Here is a 17,778-nt window from a genome sequence, read left to right as displayed (position 1 = left end):
TGAGCTGCACGGGTAGATGAATGTCCCAATTCCCTTGAGAAAAAGGGACAAACGAGAGCGGAGTTTCTATAGAGAAACTCTCACAATGAACGCACTCTGTTCTCTCAAGAGCAGAGCACGGGTGCTCTTCACCCAAACACATAACACACAGGTCGTGCGCGTCATCAGGTGTCAGATTTCTCTGACACGGATCTCCGCACACTTCCTGAAATCTTTTCACTCTAGGCATCGTCATTCTACTCACACTTAGAACAAGGAGTCTGAAGACAAAAAGATGGTTGATGTATTCACAGGCGCCCGTTTTATACTGTTAGGCGCCTTGTTAATGACGTCATAGGCTGGTGCTGGCCAATGTCAAGTTCATTGTCGTTGTTCTATTGCATGTTCAGAACCGGTCACGTTGGAGGCAGTTCCCAAAGTGTCCACCAGGACGCAGCGTAGAGTTCCCTCCGGAAGGGAACCACATTGCAAAAACCGTTTGATCTTACAGGTTTGCATTGCACAGCATCAGAAAGATCAGGCCCTTCCTAACAGAGCATGCTGCAACTTCTTATCCAGGCCCTGGTCATTTCTAGGCAGGACTATTTCAATGCTCTTCTAGCTGGACTTCCATCATGCACAATCAAACCTCTACAAATGATTCAGAATTCAGTGGCACAAATTGAGCCTAAAATGGCCCATGTCACACCTCTCTTTATCTCCCTGCACTGGCTGCCGGTTGTGGCTCGCATCAAGACATTTATGCTTGCATATAGAACAGCCACATGCTCAGCACTCACCTACTTCCACTCACTATTATGAATCTACAATCCCTCCAGAAGTCTGAGATCCACTAGTGAGAGACGCTTCATTGTACCATCGCAGAGAGGCACTATAGAGTTGGCCCTAAAGACCACAAATTTGGTCAGATTACTATGTATTACCACCTCTGTAAGTGTGCCAATTTTCATAATTTTCCTATCAAATGTTCATAGGGCTGCCACTGACTCCTTTTCAGCAGGAATTATAAGAAAAGTAACAGATAACTTACAGCACCTTCAGTGCTTGGCCCACTAATTACGATTTTTAAAAAGAACTATTGGTACATTAGACACAATAGTGAATGGACATGCTAATGTGGTGAACTTGATCCTCCATAACTCCAGTCATTCTGGTATGGAATCACTGTATGGAACCTTACTTTTTATGATCCGATTAAGGACAAAAATCACAAATAATCAAGGAATTAAGGAAACTCTTACAGTTTTTAAAGACCTAAAATATTAATGTATTTTTATGTACATATGTTTTTAAAATTAAACGCAGATTTATACATTTATAAATTAAATTGAATCCAGATTAATAAATGTTTACATACAGTAAACTGTACTTAATAAATTGTTACTGAAACCAATTTCCACTGATTAAAAAACCTCAATGAAACATTTAAGCCAAGTGCACAATGTCTTCATTAAAACAGACAGAATGTATTTTTGTTATTTTTGTTATCATTTAAAAATAAATACAAGCAGCTGGACATTAGCATGTGCAGAATAACATCTACTGTAAACAATATTTCCTAGAATTGCTTTTATCAAAAAAAAAAAAAAATCCTAATGACAATTGTCCATCATTAAAGACCTTCACGTTTACATTCCTGCAACATTATTCTCTGTTCCTCATGCTCCAGTGTGACTGATCATTGAAGCAAAAAATGTAACAGGTCTGTTTAGCTCACACCACAGTTTCTCGAGCAGGGTTTGAGCACTCATTCTCTGATTGTCCCTTCCCTAATGTGTCTGATTGTACTGTAGGAGAATCTACTTCGAGAGACCCCATACTGGAGCAGGACTCCTCCAGTGATCTGTTTGTCTCAGCTTCCTCCACTTCTTCCAGCTGGAGGAATTGAGGCAGCATTAGATGTTCTTTCTTCAGGAGGCCTCGCTGATCATCAGCACTGCAGCACTGAGCTCGGTTTAATAACTCCACCAAACCTGAAAGTCCCAGCACATTTAGATAAGCAAGATGGGTTCTACTAGGAAGACCAGCTAACAGAAATTATATAATAATCATTTACCCTCCATGTCATAGGTTCTCCTCAATCCAGGGTTCCTCTGCCGGGCAGTTGATCTGGAAATCCCTGGAGGGAACATATTCGCATCCACAGCACCTCTCCGATCCTGGTAAAAGATGCATAAGATGTTAGACCAGAAATAAGGAGCGTAAAATATCAAGATATTGAGGTCTGTTGTCCTTAAGCAGAACACTCACTTGTAACAAACTTGGCGTGAAGTTCCCTTTTGGACTGCTGGCCTGATCAACACCTGCTAGATAGATTAGAATTTTCATCTTAGAGTGAACTGTTCTTTGAACAAGACTGATTACAGGGAATAATAAATTATTCAAAATTTCCCATTGTTGAAAAATTCCATTTATATATCATATTTAAAACCAAAATATGTAACTGGGTCTAGTGTGGGAGAGGTGTAGTGCTGTACAGGGCCCACAACAACAACTAAAATAGAAGATGACATGTTGGCACTTAAGCTCATGCACAGGGAGTTGAACACAAATCACATGGACCATTGTCTTTCCATTCAAGCTCAATGGAAAATTCCAAGGCTCAACACTATCTATCTATCTATCTATATACAGTGGTGTGAAAAAGTGTTGGCCCCCTTAATGATTTTTTATTTTTTTGCATGTTTGTCACACTTTAATGTTTCAGATCATCAAACAAATTTAAATATTAATCAAAGATAACACAAGTAAACACAACATGCAGTTTTTAAATGAAGGTTTTTTTATGACCCCCATAACTGTGGTTTATCACACCTGAGTTCAATTTCTCTAGCCACATCCAGGCCTGATTACTGCCACACCTGTTCGCAATCAAGAAATCACTTTTTTTGTTTTGCTGCTTCTGGACCTGGAAGACTTGCTGTTATAAATGAAATCATGAATTCTGCTGTCTACCAAAAAATCCTAAAGGACAATGTCCCGACAAAGTGAAGTAGACCAAAAGATCCTCAAAAGCTACACATCATGTTGAGATCCAAAGATTCAGGAACAAATGAGAAAGAAAGTAATTGAGATCTATCAGTCTGGAAAAGGTTATAAAGCCATTTCTAAAGCGTTGGGTCTCCAGCGAACCACAGTGAGAGCCATTATCCACAAATGTCGAAAACATGGAACAGTGGTAAACCTTCCCAGGAGTGGCCGGCCGACCAAAATTACCCCAAGAGTGCAGCGACGACTCATCCAAGAGGTCACAAAAGACCCCACAACAACATCTAAAGAACTGCAGGCCTCTCTTGCCTCAGTGTTCATGACTCCACCATAAGAAAGAGACTGGGCAAAAATGGCCTGCATGGCAGAGTTCCAAGACGAAAACTGCTGCTAAGCAAAAAGAACATAAAGGCTCATCTCAGTTTTGCCAGAACACATCTTGATGATCCCCAAGACTTTTTGGAAAAATACGCTACGGACTGACGAGACAAAAGTTGAACTTTTTCAAAGGTGTGTGTCCCATTACATCTGGTGTAAAAGTAACACAGCATTTCAGAACATCATACCAACAGTAAAATATGGTGATGGTCTGGGGCTGTTTTGCTGCTTCTGGACCTGGAAGACTTGCTGTGATAAGTTCAAAAAATTAAAAAAATCCTAAAGGACAATGTCCGGACATCTGTTCGTGACCTCAAGCTGAAGCGAACTTGGGTTCTGCAGCAGGACAATGATCCAAAACACACCAGCAAATCCACCTCCGAATGGCTGAAGAAAAACAAAATGAAAACTTTGGAGTGGCCTAGTCAAAGTCCTGACCTGAATCCTATTGAGATGCTGTGGCATGACCTTAAAAAGGCGGTTCATGCTCGAAAACCCTCCAATGTGGCTGAATTACAACAATTCTGCCAAGATGAGTGGGCCAAAATTCCTGCACAGCACTGTAACAGACTCATTGCAAGTTATCGCAAACAGCACTGTAAAAGACTCATTGCAAGTTATCGCAAACACTTGATTGCAGTTGTCGCTGCTAAGGGTGGCCCAACCAGTTATTAAGTTTAGGGGGCAAACACTGGGCCATGTGGGATCTATCTGTCTATCTGTCTATCTATCTATCTATCTATCTATCTATCTATCTATCTATCTATCATCTGAAAAATGTAGATTTTAAAAAATAATTGTACATACCTTTATCTAGAATTAGTGTCTTATTGGCCAGAGAGGTGACTGCTGTGTTCATACTTAATATCTGTCCAGTTCCACTCTAAAAATAGACAACATAAATGATAAAACATGTGAGCACATTACTGACATAATAGCTAAATCAGACAGGCCAATATAATTTCTAATAGCATTTATTAACTAGATTTGAATTAGAAGTATTATAAATAATTCGGTTACTTAGCATTTGATACATCTGAATGTATGCTCACTAAGGATGTGCAGGCTCTTTTCTCTATAAAATAGCTTTGTAACAGTACATATTGTTTTGAACAGAAATTATTGTACATTACTACAGCGAGTATTATCGAGCATCTGGAGGTTTTTTCTGTCTAATAAATGTGTTGTGTTTTTCTGGGTTCTGTGTGCGGGGGCTTTGATGGGCAAAAAAAAATACAATTATTGTGGCACTGTCCTACTTTTCCAGCTGCAGTTTAATAACTACAGAAATGGGAAAATCTGTGAATGTCCCCCTGTATGTTTGTGGTTCTTCAAAAAAGGTCAAACTATTAACTTTCAACAAAAATCAAAATGCTTGTTCCGGTCATTCTAGGCATTCCTCTCACCATGGTTACAATGGCGTCCTGTGATCTAAGGCGGTATTTCTGAAGCATTGCCGCGAGGGCGTCCTGCAGCGTCTTATTGGACTTCACCACAACGGCCACCGTCTTTCCTGCGAAGGCTACCTTTACTCTGTAGAAGAAACACAATACAAACACATTCACATAACAGATTGTTTGCATTTAAAGGATCTACCCAAAAAAAGAAAATTCTGTCATCATTTACTTATCCTCGTGTGGTTGCAAACCTGTTTGACTTTCTTTCTTCTGTTTTTTGTGGATCAAAAAAAAGTAGGTATTTTGGTAACTAAACAGTCTGTTCTTATTAACTTACATTATATGGACAAAAAAAAAATACAATGGCAGTCAACAGGAATCCAAAACTTTTTAGTTATCAACATTCTTCAAAATATCTTCTTTTGCGAACAGCAGAAGTCATCATACAGGTTTGGAACAACATGAGAGTGAGTAAATGATGACAAATGATTTTAATTTTTGGGTGGATTATCCCTTTAACAGTTTTTTGTACAAAATTATATTTTTATTAAAAAACTAGTCTAGCACTCACGCAAATGTGACCCTCAGTTCCAAAAACACCTGCTGGTCCTTCAGCACAGAGCTGTCCTGGTCCAGTGACAGTGGTTGCTATAAATAACACAGAATGGAAGATCGCAATACAAAATAAACACTTAAAATAAAATTTTAATTTTAAATATTTTTATATGTCTATGAAAACATTTTATAAAAAGGTTTCAAGGCTCAAAAATCAACAATATGTGTACATATTCTGACTTGTAATGCACATGCAAATGTTTCACACTTCTTACTTTGTCTTTGCCATGTATATAAATAATGATGTCTGACAGAGGAAGGCCTCTTTTTTCACACAAGCCGGTGAGCATGTTACGGATGGTGACGCCAGGCCGGGCCGGGGTGAGAGAAGCTGTACCATCAGGCAGGAAGACACAGCAATACTTATCTACCCTTCCGTCTGCAGAGCGTGCCACTAATTTCTCAACCTGCAACAACAGTACTAATATCAGCTGGTACTGGTATGACATGATATAATACTGGTATTTGTACACTTTGCGGTAAGTTACCTCTGAACTCTTCACAAGTCCAGTCTTGAAGCTGATAGGTGATTCTGAAAATGGCCAACAGAGAACAGAACATTTATTAGATGGTCTAAAGGCTTTGTCTTAGTTCAATTTGTCCCATATTGAAATCATAAAATTACCTCCCCAGGACCCTCTTTTCTCTTTGCGCTTGTCCTTTCCCATAATGCCTAGATTGACTTTCCTCCTCTCTACCACCTCCTCACCATCTGCTGTTCCTGGTTTCACCTTTAACCTCTGGAAAACAACAAACTCATATGAATATCTTCTTAGGGTAAAACATTAATATTTTGCATTGAGACATCCAGCTCATACCTCCTTAGTTTTATCGAATTTGACCTGCTCTTTGGGTGAAGTGCTGCTGGTGTGTTTTGGTGTCACGACGGGTCTGCCACGTGGGTCCAGCCCGGGCAGAGGCCTGCCCTCCACATTAGCTAGCATGCAGCTCTGATAGAGCTGTGAGCGCACAAAACGAGTATAGCTGTCAAACTTCATCAGTTTGAAGATCTGAAAGGAAGGAGAGAGAAAGGAGAGGATAGGATAGGTAAGGACACTTCTGTTCAAGAGGGAGTCAAAGGATGGTGGGCTCTTGATTTGATTGCTTTTAGTAGGTCTGGATAATTGGGTCATGATTGCTGTCTGTTCTTAAACTAAAGTGGATTGACTCACCCCATATGACATAACAAAAATGACTTTGTCACTGTTGATTGCAGAGGGGAAACATATTTTCAATATGACACATATGTCCTTTGTTAAGCCTCACAAAAGAGCAAAACTATAAGTATCTGGTGTCGTATAGGTTTTTGATCCTTTTTCACTCAAGCAATGCAAACATCTCTACTGTTTTGTTGTCGTATTTTGTCAAGGCTGAAAGCATTTGAAATTGGTTGAAAAAGATACTTAAGATGGCGCCTGCTTGCAATGAAGACAACTTTGTTGATTATAATGGGAAGGCTCTGGCGTTTTCTTTTTGCATTGCTAAAAGTGTACATGAAGCAAATGTGATGATAAATACAAGCTGGTGATGAACTTATTTTCTTCAGGTAATTTTTAGAGATTTGGTGATATAACTTGATTTTAACCAATACAAAGAATGTATACCTTTAATGCAATGTTGCATATTTTTATAACAATATTAAATATGAGATTTGTATTGAAAAGGCAAATTTTTTACCCAAAAAAAAAAAGAATCTGCATTTTTCCTTATTTAAAATGTAATTTAATCTAGCTTGTGCCAACTGATCGTACATGGAAGCAGCTCTAGGTGGATGACATATTACGTTGCACATGCGCCACTCAAAAGTGACAAACAAGAACGCACTGTGGAGAGAGGTAAACACAGCACCGATCACAAACTAGAAGTACAAAATGAAGATTTGTAAAGAAAAATGTCAGAGGATTTAGACATGAACCAAAAGGTTTTGCTAAAGGAAGAAAACTTTGATTCCTTTGCTCCTGTAAACAAAACTTTGGTTTGTGCGAGACTCAACTGAGTATGCGCAACTGCAATGTCCTATGTCATCCGCCCGGAAGGGCTTCCATGTACGACCAGTTGGTGCAAGCTAGATTAAAGTGATTATTACATTTTAAATATCAATATGTCTTTCAATTCGCTACAGGAGGCCTTTATTCACCCCTAGGAGCCATGTGACTTGGCAATTTTTATTATAGATGGATGCACTTTATTGGACTTGTTTTGGACTGATGAAGAGAAACACCCACCAATGCTATTCTAAAGCTTGGAAGTACCAGGATAATTTTAAATATAACTCAGATTGCATTCATCTGAAAGAAGGGAGTCATAGGATGCCTCGAGGGTAAGTAAAAAATTGGCTAATTTTCATTTTGGGTGAACTATCCCTTTAAATAATGAAACTATTTTAAGTAGCTGATTGGTTCTCTTAAGCCGGCAGCAAAGCCAATCAATAGATATGTTTCCATCACCGTGTTTTTATGCGCATTTTGAAGTATTGCATCAGACACGAGTGATGGAATCACCACATTTCGAATAAAAATCCCTTAATTCACAAAAAAGTTTTTTCACTCGCTTGAGATGGTTTTTGACTTGTGCGAAAAAGGGTTAATGCGAATAATGGGAGATGACAACGCATTTGCCGAAAAAATACATCCGTACGCATCAAAAAATCATTTTGTGTTATGGGATGGCAAAACCTGACTAACCAGTGGACCGATCTCATTCCACAGCATCTGAAATGTTGCTATGGTCATTCTGAAATGGCATAGCATAAAATGTATAATTGCCTCCAGGAACTGTCCTACACGACTGCGTTCCCAAACAGCAGGCATCCACCTCCAAAAGTAACAACAACAACTGCATTTACTGTGTTTTGTCTGCTCGATCCGAGGCGCAAGTAATTTTTTATATATGAAAATTATTATATTCAGTGGCCTCTCCTACATTATTAGTGATATATAGTGCCAGTTTATCAGCAAGTGACGACTTTGTTCTCTTTGACTTGTTGGATAGAAACTGAGCTTACAAGTTAAATTCATAACTTTAGATGGAAACCCGGCTAATGTCTCCTTCCTATCTAACTTCTTTATTTGCATCCCAACCGGGTTCAGATCAGTATTGAATTCTTCGCCCTCCTCCTCCCCAGCACCACCTGTCTAGATCTTCAGAAGGGTTCTCCCTACTTTACCTTGCATCAGCAGCACCATGTACCCTAATTTCTGTAATTCTGTTTCAGCATTAAAGGTCATTGCACACCACATTCGAAATACTCATATGGATTTTTTTGTTGTCGTTGTTGTTGTTTTTTCTTTTTTTTTTTTTCTTTTTTGTATTTGTCATCCTTTCCTATCAAAACACATAAAATCGAACCTGTTTCAAAAAATTTTATGACAGACGAAAGTTTTGGAGGCAATGTGTAAACATGATTGACACAACGTGAGGTCGTATTTATTTTTTAATGTGCAGAAATTTCAGACCTTTAGCCTTGACTCATGCCAGCAGCAGCATAACAGATCTAGCTCACCAAGAGCAATCTTACCAAAAACTCAATTTTTATCAAAAAGGTGCTATTAACCCTTTCAGTGGTGAGTTTAAAATATTCTAGCGGACCCCCGAGAGTGAGTTTTTTTTAAGCGACCATTATTTTAGAATGTTCGTCCTTATTGTTTCCATGGCGACGCATCAAGTTTGTCACGTGACACAACACAGACACAATAACACTGTATGACAGATAGATCGCTTTTATTTCGTTTTTCCTTTTTTATTCAGAATACTCACACACTTGCTTACCATGCCATGAACTATCTAATATTCCGATTCACAAATATGTGTGAATTAGTATGTTTCGTCGTTTAAAACCCTATATAAATGATCTGGATCGTAATCTGTAACGTGAGATGGGCGCGGCCATGTTTGTTCGCGCTGCGGTTCAGAGAGTCCTGTCAGCCGCATTTACAGCACGTTAATTCATCCGTTTCTCCCGAAATACATGCAAGTAAGTGGCTGTTGAACTAGAAGAGGAATAGAGTGAACTTTTTAGTTACTTAGCCTATGTGTATGTGATCTGAATAAAACACATTGGCAAATTATATTTGAATAGATTGTTATTTGCTGCTTCCATAGACCTATGTGTGTATTTTACAAACTCTAAATGTCTCCTTTTACTAGTACTTATGTGTATTTAAATGTCTGAAACCTAAAATAAGCGTTATGTGGTTAAAAACACTGCATAGTTGTGATTATATGACAATCGCAGAGCTCGTCCGTCTCTGGCTCAGCGCCAGTCAGCGCGCCAAAGCGCAGTTTGAATTTGACAGTTGCGTGACATCACCGAACGTTCTAAATCCCATATGTGGGACCGTACTCTCAGGGGCACAGAAATTAGAATCCCATATGTGGGACCGTACCGCTCAAAGGGTTAAAAATGTATTTTAAGAATTGTCATGATTGAAAGTTTTATCAAACAACATAAAACCTAGACAAAGGCAAAAGACAAAAAAAAATACATTTAAAATTTAAGATCAGGAAACGTTTTTTTTTTATTATTATTCTTTATAATTTTTAACCAAATTTAGCAATGACATTCTATCTGGAAACAGTGGTTGCGAACCCTGTAATAGAGTATGATATAACATACCTGTTGTTGGGCTTTTTCAAAGATGTCAGGATGAGGATTTTGTACATCTTTCTCCTCGACTCGTACCCTGTCATCTATGTTGATGGGAGAAGTTGCGTTGCTGGACAGGAATTTGTTATAAATTGAGGATGCCTCTCTCTTAAGCTATGGTAAGAAAATATATGTTATATTTATTTTATTTGTTGGAATTAATAAGAAAAGAAACAATGATCAAATAACAGTTAGATATAAAAGACTGAGATTTACCTGCTCAGCTTGATGGACAGGTATCTTGCGAAACTTTTCGCATGCCAGCCAGAACAAGATGTTCTCAGCACTGACCTCAGATTTTAGAAATCCCTGTGGTGAATACAGACAAAATTTTAATTTGGGCACACACTGTCTATTTGACCCTAAGAATATGCCTCAATTCTAGGTGAACTACATGGGCTCGTGGGCATATACATCATAATTATCATCACCACCTGTATTATTAGTAAAAACAAGGGAATTTAATTTCCGGTTCTGGCTTGCATCTCTGCTGGCCACCATAAGAAGAATTCACAGAGGTGTATTCATCTCAGAGCTCTCTCACCTAAACGCCTGAATGTTTTCTTTTCCCCACAAACTCTCTTCCATCCAACAACCCCCCCCCCTTCTCCACACCTCCTCATTTCCCTATAATTACAGTGACTCATTCCGTGGGCTGTTTTCCTCCTCACCTCCTTTTTTTTCAGATTTTACACATTTCACAATGAATTGGGGTTGAATTACTTGCTCTGCGTGGTTGGTAAACAAATGAGAGTGCCGAACAACATGGCAGCAGCTCTCAGCGGCACTCTGTTTATTAAGAAGTGAGTAAGAACAGAACTATGACGTGTACACTGTTGTCACTTCTGCTTTTGTCTGTTGAGTAAGATAGCCAGTTTATTGTAAATAATAGATCTTGGAAAACCACCAATGTTTTGAATTTTGATATTTCTTAAAATCAGCCAGTTTTTTATTTACATTATTAATTTAATATTATAAAAAATATATATTAATCAAATTAATAGCAAGATGTAGCAACAGTTTAAAGTGGTATTTAAAAATTAAATTGCTCCAGTTGTTTTGTAACATTAAAAAGGACTAAATTAACGCATAAAATAGATAATCTTAGACGTTATACATCTTTCATTCCAACAAACTTCCCGCCCAGTAAACTCAAGTGCTATTAGAAGAGCCATTTGTGAAATAAACCTTCACAGTAAACAAATCAATATCTACCCCTGAAGTCCATTTATGTGCTGATAAATATTCACTCTCACTGCCGTTTGGCTATAAAAATAGTGATTGTTTTACTCACTGTGAAGTATTGTACGCCTGTTGGGTCTTCCAGGAGCCTCTCAAAGCTGACGGCCCAGCTGCCCACCTGACCCACCCCTCTGTTCCCTTCACTGGGTACGGTAGGCAGACTGGTGTTACTGCTGGAGTATGCTGATACTGACCGATCATCTGTTTCCAGTATATTCAGTTCTATCACCCATGAGACAAAGAAGATGTTAAAGAGCACTGGAAGGTGAATGTAAAGCATTTGTATGTGTGAGAGTCTGTTTTAAATACGGTATCACTTTACCCTGACATGTTAAATAAAGTGTCTAACTTTTTAGGTAATGTGGGAGACTTTTTAAACCATTCTAAAGTTTTTTTAATACTATTATGTGTGAATATGAACTACGCCATTCAACAGAGTATGGATAACCCTTGTGGAAAAGAAGTGCACATAATTGTATTAAATGTTCACTTGTAGTGTATTATATATATTTACAGAATAAAAAGCCACTTAAAGACTTTAATTACTGTTTCTTTAACATGCTTAAGTAAAAAATATTAAATTACATATAAAGATGTAGGAGTACGTCAAAAAGCATTATAAACTTCAAAATAATTTAAACAATAATACACTGCAAGTCAAAAGTTTTTGAACAGTAAGATTTTTTAAAGAAGTTTTTAAAATGTTTTTTAAAGAAGTGTCTTCTGCTCACCTAGCCTGCATTTATTTGATCCAAAGTACAGCAAAAACAGTAAAATTGTAAAATATATTTTTACTGTTTAAACTAACTGTTTTCTATTTGAATATATTTTAAAATGTAATTTATTCCTGTGATTTCAAAGCTCACAGTCACATGATTCCAGTCACATGATCCATCAGAAATCATTCTACTATTCTAATTTGGTTCTCAAAAAATATATATTATTATTATTATTATGTTGAAACAGCTGAGTAGAATTTTTTTCAGGTTTCTTTGATGAATAGAAAGTTCAGAAGTATCATTCTAAATGTCTTTATCATCACTTTTGATCAATTTAAAGCATCCTTGTTAAATTAAAAGTATTCATTTCTATCATTTCTATTAAAAACCAACAACAACAAAACAAAAACATTATACGGACTCCAAGCTTTTGAATGGTATAGTGTATAATGTTACAAAAGCTTTTTATATTAGATAAATGCTGATCTTTGGATCTTTCTATTCATCAAATCTTGAAAAAAAATTTACTCAACTGTTATAAATATAATAATAATAATAATAATAATAATAATAATAATAATAATAATAATAATAATAATAAATATTTCTTGAACATCAAATCAGCATATTAGAATGATTTCCAAAGGATACGACACTGAAGACTGGAGTAATGATGCTGAAACTTTAGCCTTGATCACAGGAATAAATTACATTTAAAAATATATTCAAATATAAAACTGTTATTTTAAACAGTAAAAATATTTTAAAAATGTACTGTTTTGCTGTACTTGGGATCAAATAAATGCAGGCTTGGTGAGCAGAAGAGACTTTAACAAAAAAAAAAAAAACTTGCACTTAAGATTTAGTTAGTTAAAATACTTAATATTCAATTTACACTTAAACATATTGTTTTTATAATATGCTAAATATGCTAAAAAAAAGGAGCAAAAGCTATCACTGGGGCAGTACCTTTAAAATAAAACACTTTTTTTACTGTATTAACCCTTAAAAGGTTGATAATAATACTTTAAGGCCCGGTTTCACAGACAGGGCTTAGACTAAACCAGGATTAGGCCATAGTTCAATTAGGGCATTAAAATAATTTTTATAAACATGCTTAGAAAAAAAAAAAATACTGGTGTGCATCTTGAGACAAAACAAAGGCACTGATATATTTTAAGATCAATCATTGCAATTTTGTTTCAGTTGAAACAGCTTAGACTTACATTTTAGTCTAGGACTAGGCTTAAGCCTTGTCTGTGAAACCGGGGGTAAATGTAATATTAGTACCAAAATGCTTCATATTAGTATCTTTTGAAAGAATACCACCCCTGTGACAGCTTTAATACCTTTTTTTCTGAGAGTGTATAGCACAGACATGAAATAATGGTACCCTGTGTGTTTCTTCTTATGGTAGTTGTTTTTACATTGTTTCTAGAATAACAATTTTGCCATTTATGATCATTAGATGGAGGAATGATCGATCAGATGGACCTGGTAGGCCTTGATCAAGCTGGCTAGAGGACAAGTAACAACCCAGCTACAATCTTCCTAAAACGTTAAATCTTGATCAGCTAATATTAAACTGTTTTCTAACAGGGACAAATTCAACAAAATTTTGACTAGATTCCAACTTCCAAATTTATCTGAAAAATTACATTATAACAAATATAGTTTTAATATGCTCACATTTAGGAGGGTTTTGGTATTACAAAAAAGCTGTTGAGTATGAAGGTTTTATCAGCGCTGAAAAATGTGTTTTTTACAGTTTTCCATTTGAATGTAATGTCAGATCAAAAGCACTGCATATAACACAGTGAAAATAAACAATGAACAAACATGTCTGTCAGTGAATCTCAATCTTTTCTCAATAGGCGCGTGAGCTGATTTATCCCTGTTTTTTCTTTCTCGGGCTGTGGCAATGTGTGAGACTTGCTAAACAATCAGCTCATCAATCTGACACTTCTTTTCCTGTACCATTCATGTCTGTGCACTGCTAAACTGTCTCACTGGGGTAAATGCTACCGAAAAAAAAAACTGCTAATGATGCTTTCTACAGCTTTCTTCCTTTATTCCGGCACTTCACTCGTCACTTGTTTTTTGTGGCACTGAAAGGCAGTAGAGGAATTTCCCAAGCATGATTTAGAGTCACACTGATGACTAGCATCAGGCGCCTGATGATAATACTTGGTGCTATCGATGATTGTCCTCACTTCCACACAGTCACATGACTTTCTATACCTCTGTCTCTCTGTCTGCCTGCCTACCTGTTTTTTATCTCCCGGTCTCATTATGACACTTGAACAGAGAGAGGAAACTGATGTGGTTACACCTGCCCCCCAAAACCGGATGTAAACAGGTCAATGGTAAAGTGCTAAACCTAGATGTATGACTGCATTAATGCCATTCACCAACCACGTGGATAAAGCATGAAAACACAGTTTTTCTCTGATGCCTTTGAAAAAATACATAATAGAGGGGAACATAACGTTCATCCTCCATCTCCTCTTAATAAAACATTATTAATGCATAACTCACCTCCGTCTGAAACAGCCAGGGTCTATGGGAGACAATGAAATAATATTGATCAGAGTGGTAATAAAGTACACTAATCAAAAAGATATATGTTGGATCACGGCGTACAGTCATCTGTGGTATTTGAGACTTAGTGGAAGCACATTTCTTTGCTAATGAATGTCGTTTGATTCAATGCCTGCAGGCGATTGAGACAGACTGAGGGAAAGAGCCCTCGCTCGCAAGCAGCAAAATGTGACACAAAATTGAAGTCTGAGATAAAATGGCTGCTCCTTTTCCCCCCAAATTGCATATTAACTAGTATTATTATTCTCTGATCCTCTCATTCGCAGAGGGTAATGTGGTAGAGCTTATATCTTCAGTGATCTGCAGCAAAGAATCAAGCAGAAGTGTTAAAAAACCCTTTTTAAAATTATTATTTTTTGGCCTGAATGAAACAAAGTAGGTGCAACTCTTCATTAGTTTGTTCAAGGCCACTTTCAGCCTTATAGCTAGATCTGATAAGGTTAAAATACTCAACTCATTGTCACCAGGCGCATTTTCATTATCATATTCATATTTTGTGGCAGTTCTCTGTTTGCGTACACAAACCAACATACACCTTTATAGTCACACCCTTTGAACGTACCTTAAGTCCGTTGGATATTCCAATGTTGTTCCCTTTCAGAGACATATCCTTTGATTCGCATGTACTTTAGATTATTAATGAGTGCATGAGTGAGTTGTTTCTGATGTGCGTATGAGATGTGCACTGAACACAATATAACTTCCTGCTTGAACAGGAAGTCTTACCATGGTAACATGCCACAAGAGGAAGTGTGGGCATGTTTCAGACAGAGCTCTTTTTTGAAGAGTTTTACAGTGAAACCGTGGCTGCAGTTCTTCCATCATTACATAATGAATGAAGTCATTTTTTGTGGAAGAATGCTCATTGAAAAGAAATGATTGTGTATTTGTGATATTTAACTTTTATTGCATTGTTACAGATATGTTTAACACTATTCCTGTCAGATTCTAAAAGAGCACATTTAGATTAGATAAAACATTATCACTCAAGCAATCATGACCAAAATACCACTCCACTTCTGTTGGTGAACGTCAATCAAGTTGCTTTCAAACACAATCTAATCATTATGAGATGATTCAGGCTAACATTTAAAAGTCATTACTGGAATTTCAGCTAATGGCTAGCATAGCAGTTACTCCATGTGCTTAGCAACAGTAGAGAGATGAGGAAATGAGGGCTCTTCTGAAATTAGTCAAAGGTTTTACCTTGTTGAGTGTGTGTGGGTGACTGTCTGACAGGGTGTTGTGTCTCCCAAGAGTTCTTCGTAAAGAGTTGCGTCGACTGAGGTTTGAGAACCCTCTAGTGATTTCATTGAAACTCAAGGTCCTCTGAATCAAAATTCACACACACACACACACACACACACACACACACACACACACACACACACACATAAATCATAAATTTAGTTATTTTTTTCATGAATGTCTTAATGAAAAAGTAGATTTACCACCCTTGAGACCAAGTCAAACATACAGTTTCATTAGGTCAACACACACTTAGTTATTTTAATTTGGCCCATGTCCAAACTCGGAACTAGCCACAAATATAGCTGTGAAAAGCAAAAATCCAATTAAGATGAAAAAGAAACAAGTGAGCATTCACAGTTTGAATAACTATACCCTAAACATAGACAATCACAATATTATCGTATTATGATGACCCAGATGTTTCCATCCCACCAGTTGTATAACACAGTTAAGTAGTTAAAGGGAAATTTGGTACCTTTTCCTTGGACTGGACGGATGGTTTCTGTTGATGGTGAGACAGAGAGATCTCCATGATGAAGGTGGTTGTGTGCTGGAGACCAGTGAGGTAATACAAAATGTGTGCTAGAACTTCTGGGCTCACAGAAACAACGTGTCACTGTGCAAACACCATAAAACACAATGCTGTGGGGTATAAAAGTCACTGAGAAGGAAAACACACTGACGCACATTCAGGCAACAATCATCGAGGCAAACCTGGGGATGACTGACCATCCGTCATACGGCAGACACAAATAAAATGCACAATTATCATAAAAAAAAAGTGTCTCACATGTTAGCATGTCTGAATTTTGGTCAATCCATCTAAAACACACTTTCCACAGGTGATTTGTTTCAATTCTGTCAACATCTTTAACCTTGTGCAATGCGAAGCTCAATAATCCAGGATTTTTTGCCTGTAAATGCCAAAATGTAAATTGCAATGTGTGGTGATCATTTAATGGCAAGTTCAAAAATGTACCAGACTAAACACATCATTTGTGACCTTGGACCATAAAACCAGTCTTAAGTAGCACAGGTATATTTGTAGCAAGAGCCAAAAATACATTCTATGGGCCAAAATTATAGATGTTTCTTTTATTTAAAAAATCATTAGGATATTAAGTAAAGATGATGTTCTATGAAGATATTTTGTTAATTTTCTACCGTAAATATATTAAAACTTAATACTTGATTAGCAATATGCATTGCTAATGTAACGTATCTGGTCTTCCCTGTCATCATGAACTCTTGCACCACACTTCATGGACTACAATCCCCATAAGCCACTGCACTAATCACTGCACACATCTGTTCCTCATTTCCCACTGATCTGATTGCTGCAACACCTGTTTCACATTTACTGACTGCATTTAAGCCACTCTCACACACAGCCACCTTGCGAAGTCTTATTGTTCCAATGGTCATAATTCTAAGCGTGTTTCTCTGTGTTGGATTTTCTGTGTATGACTCTGGACTGTGTACCCCGTGATTGATTCCTGCTGCCTGCCATTTGCGACCACTGCTGGATTATTGAACTGTTTCCCGGATTACCTACGTTGTTCCCGTTTTCTGGTGATTATTCTGCCTGTTGACTATTCTAATAAAGCCTTGCAATTGGATCCGCACGTCTCTGGCTCGCCTGATGTGCTTGTCGTGGTTACAGAATTCGAGACGAGCTCCTTCTTTTCAGCCTCTTCCTGAGCCGACCTCTGAGCCACTAGATTATTGAGGCGACTCAGTCCAGAGGTTGCCGTGGTTACAGAGGTCACTGAAGGGTCGTCAAGTTTCCTGCCATAAGAAGAGCTGCGAGGTAACGAGGGGTTCGGGGTCGACACGTCTCCGGCGGACTGGCTGTTCAATCGGCGCGTGTACGAAGAGCTCCGGCTCAACAAGCTGCTGGAGGTGTCGGGGTTAGTGCTGGTGCTGCTGTCGCTGATGCTGA

At 37.6% G+C, this 17,778-nt stretch overlaps 1 protein-coding gene across 1 annotated transcript; it reads right to left on the bottom strand.

Moving 5' to 3' along the window:
* Positions 1-1,403: 1,403 nt before the first annotated feature.
* rgs14b (regulator of G protein signaling 14b) lies at positions 1,404-15,256 on the bottom strand. Its single transcript, XM_073825048.1, has 15 exons — positions 15,148-15,256; positions 14,523-14,544; positions 11,318-11,487; positions 10,240-10,332; positions 9,994-10,137; positions 6,197-6,388; positions 6,004-6,118; positions 5,867-5,910; positions 5,594-5,785; positions 5,335-5,411; positions 4,773-4,899; positions 4,174-4,249; positions 2,251-2,306; positions 2,057-2,159; positions 1,404-1,973 (listed from the first exon to the last, which is right to left on the bottom strand). Exons 1-15 carry the CDS (start codon positions 15,190-15,192, stop codon positions 1,714-1,716), a joined length of 1,716 nt encoding a protein of 571 aa, XP_073681149.1. The 5' UTR covers positions 15,193-15,256; the 3' UTR covers positions 1,404-1,713.
* Between the last annotated feature and the right edge of the window lie 2,522 nt (positions 15,257-17,778).

The sequence above is a fragment of the Garra rufa genome, chromosome 19, assembly GCF_049309525.1.
Source record: "Garra rufa chromosome 19, GarRuf1.0, whole genome shotgun sequence".
NCBI classification, from domain to species: domain Eukaryota; kingdom Metazoa; phylum Chordata; class Actinopteri; order Cypriniformes; family Cyprinidae; genus Garra; species Garra rufa.
This window is presented reverse-complemented; position numbering and strand designations above follow the sequence as displayed.

Bases quoted from the DNA above. Each gene is read 5' to 3' on its own strand.
- rgs14b (XM_073825048.1), bottom strand. From the start codon at position 15,192: ATGTCTCTGAAAGGGAACAACATTGGAATATCCAACGGACTTAAG. The intron at 4,900-5,334 runs GTGAGTGCTAGA...TTTCTTCTACAG, and splicing joins GAACTGAGGGTCACATTTGC to AGTAAAGGTAGCCTTCGCAG. The intron at 2,160-2,250 runs GTGAGTGTTCTG...ATCTTTTACCAG, and splicing joins TCACGCCAAGTTTGTTACAA to GATCGGAGAGGTGCTGTGGA.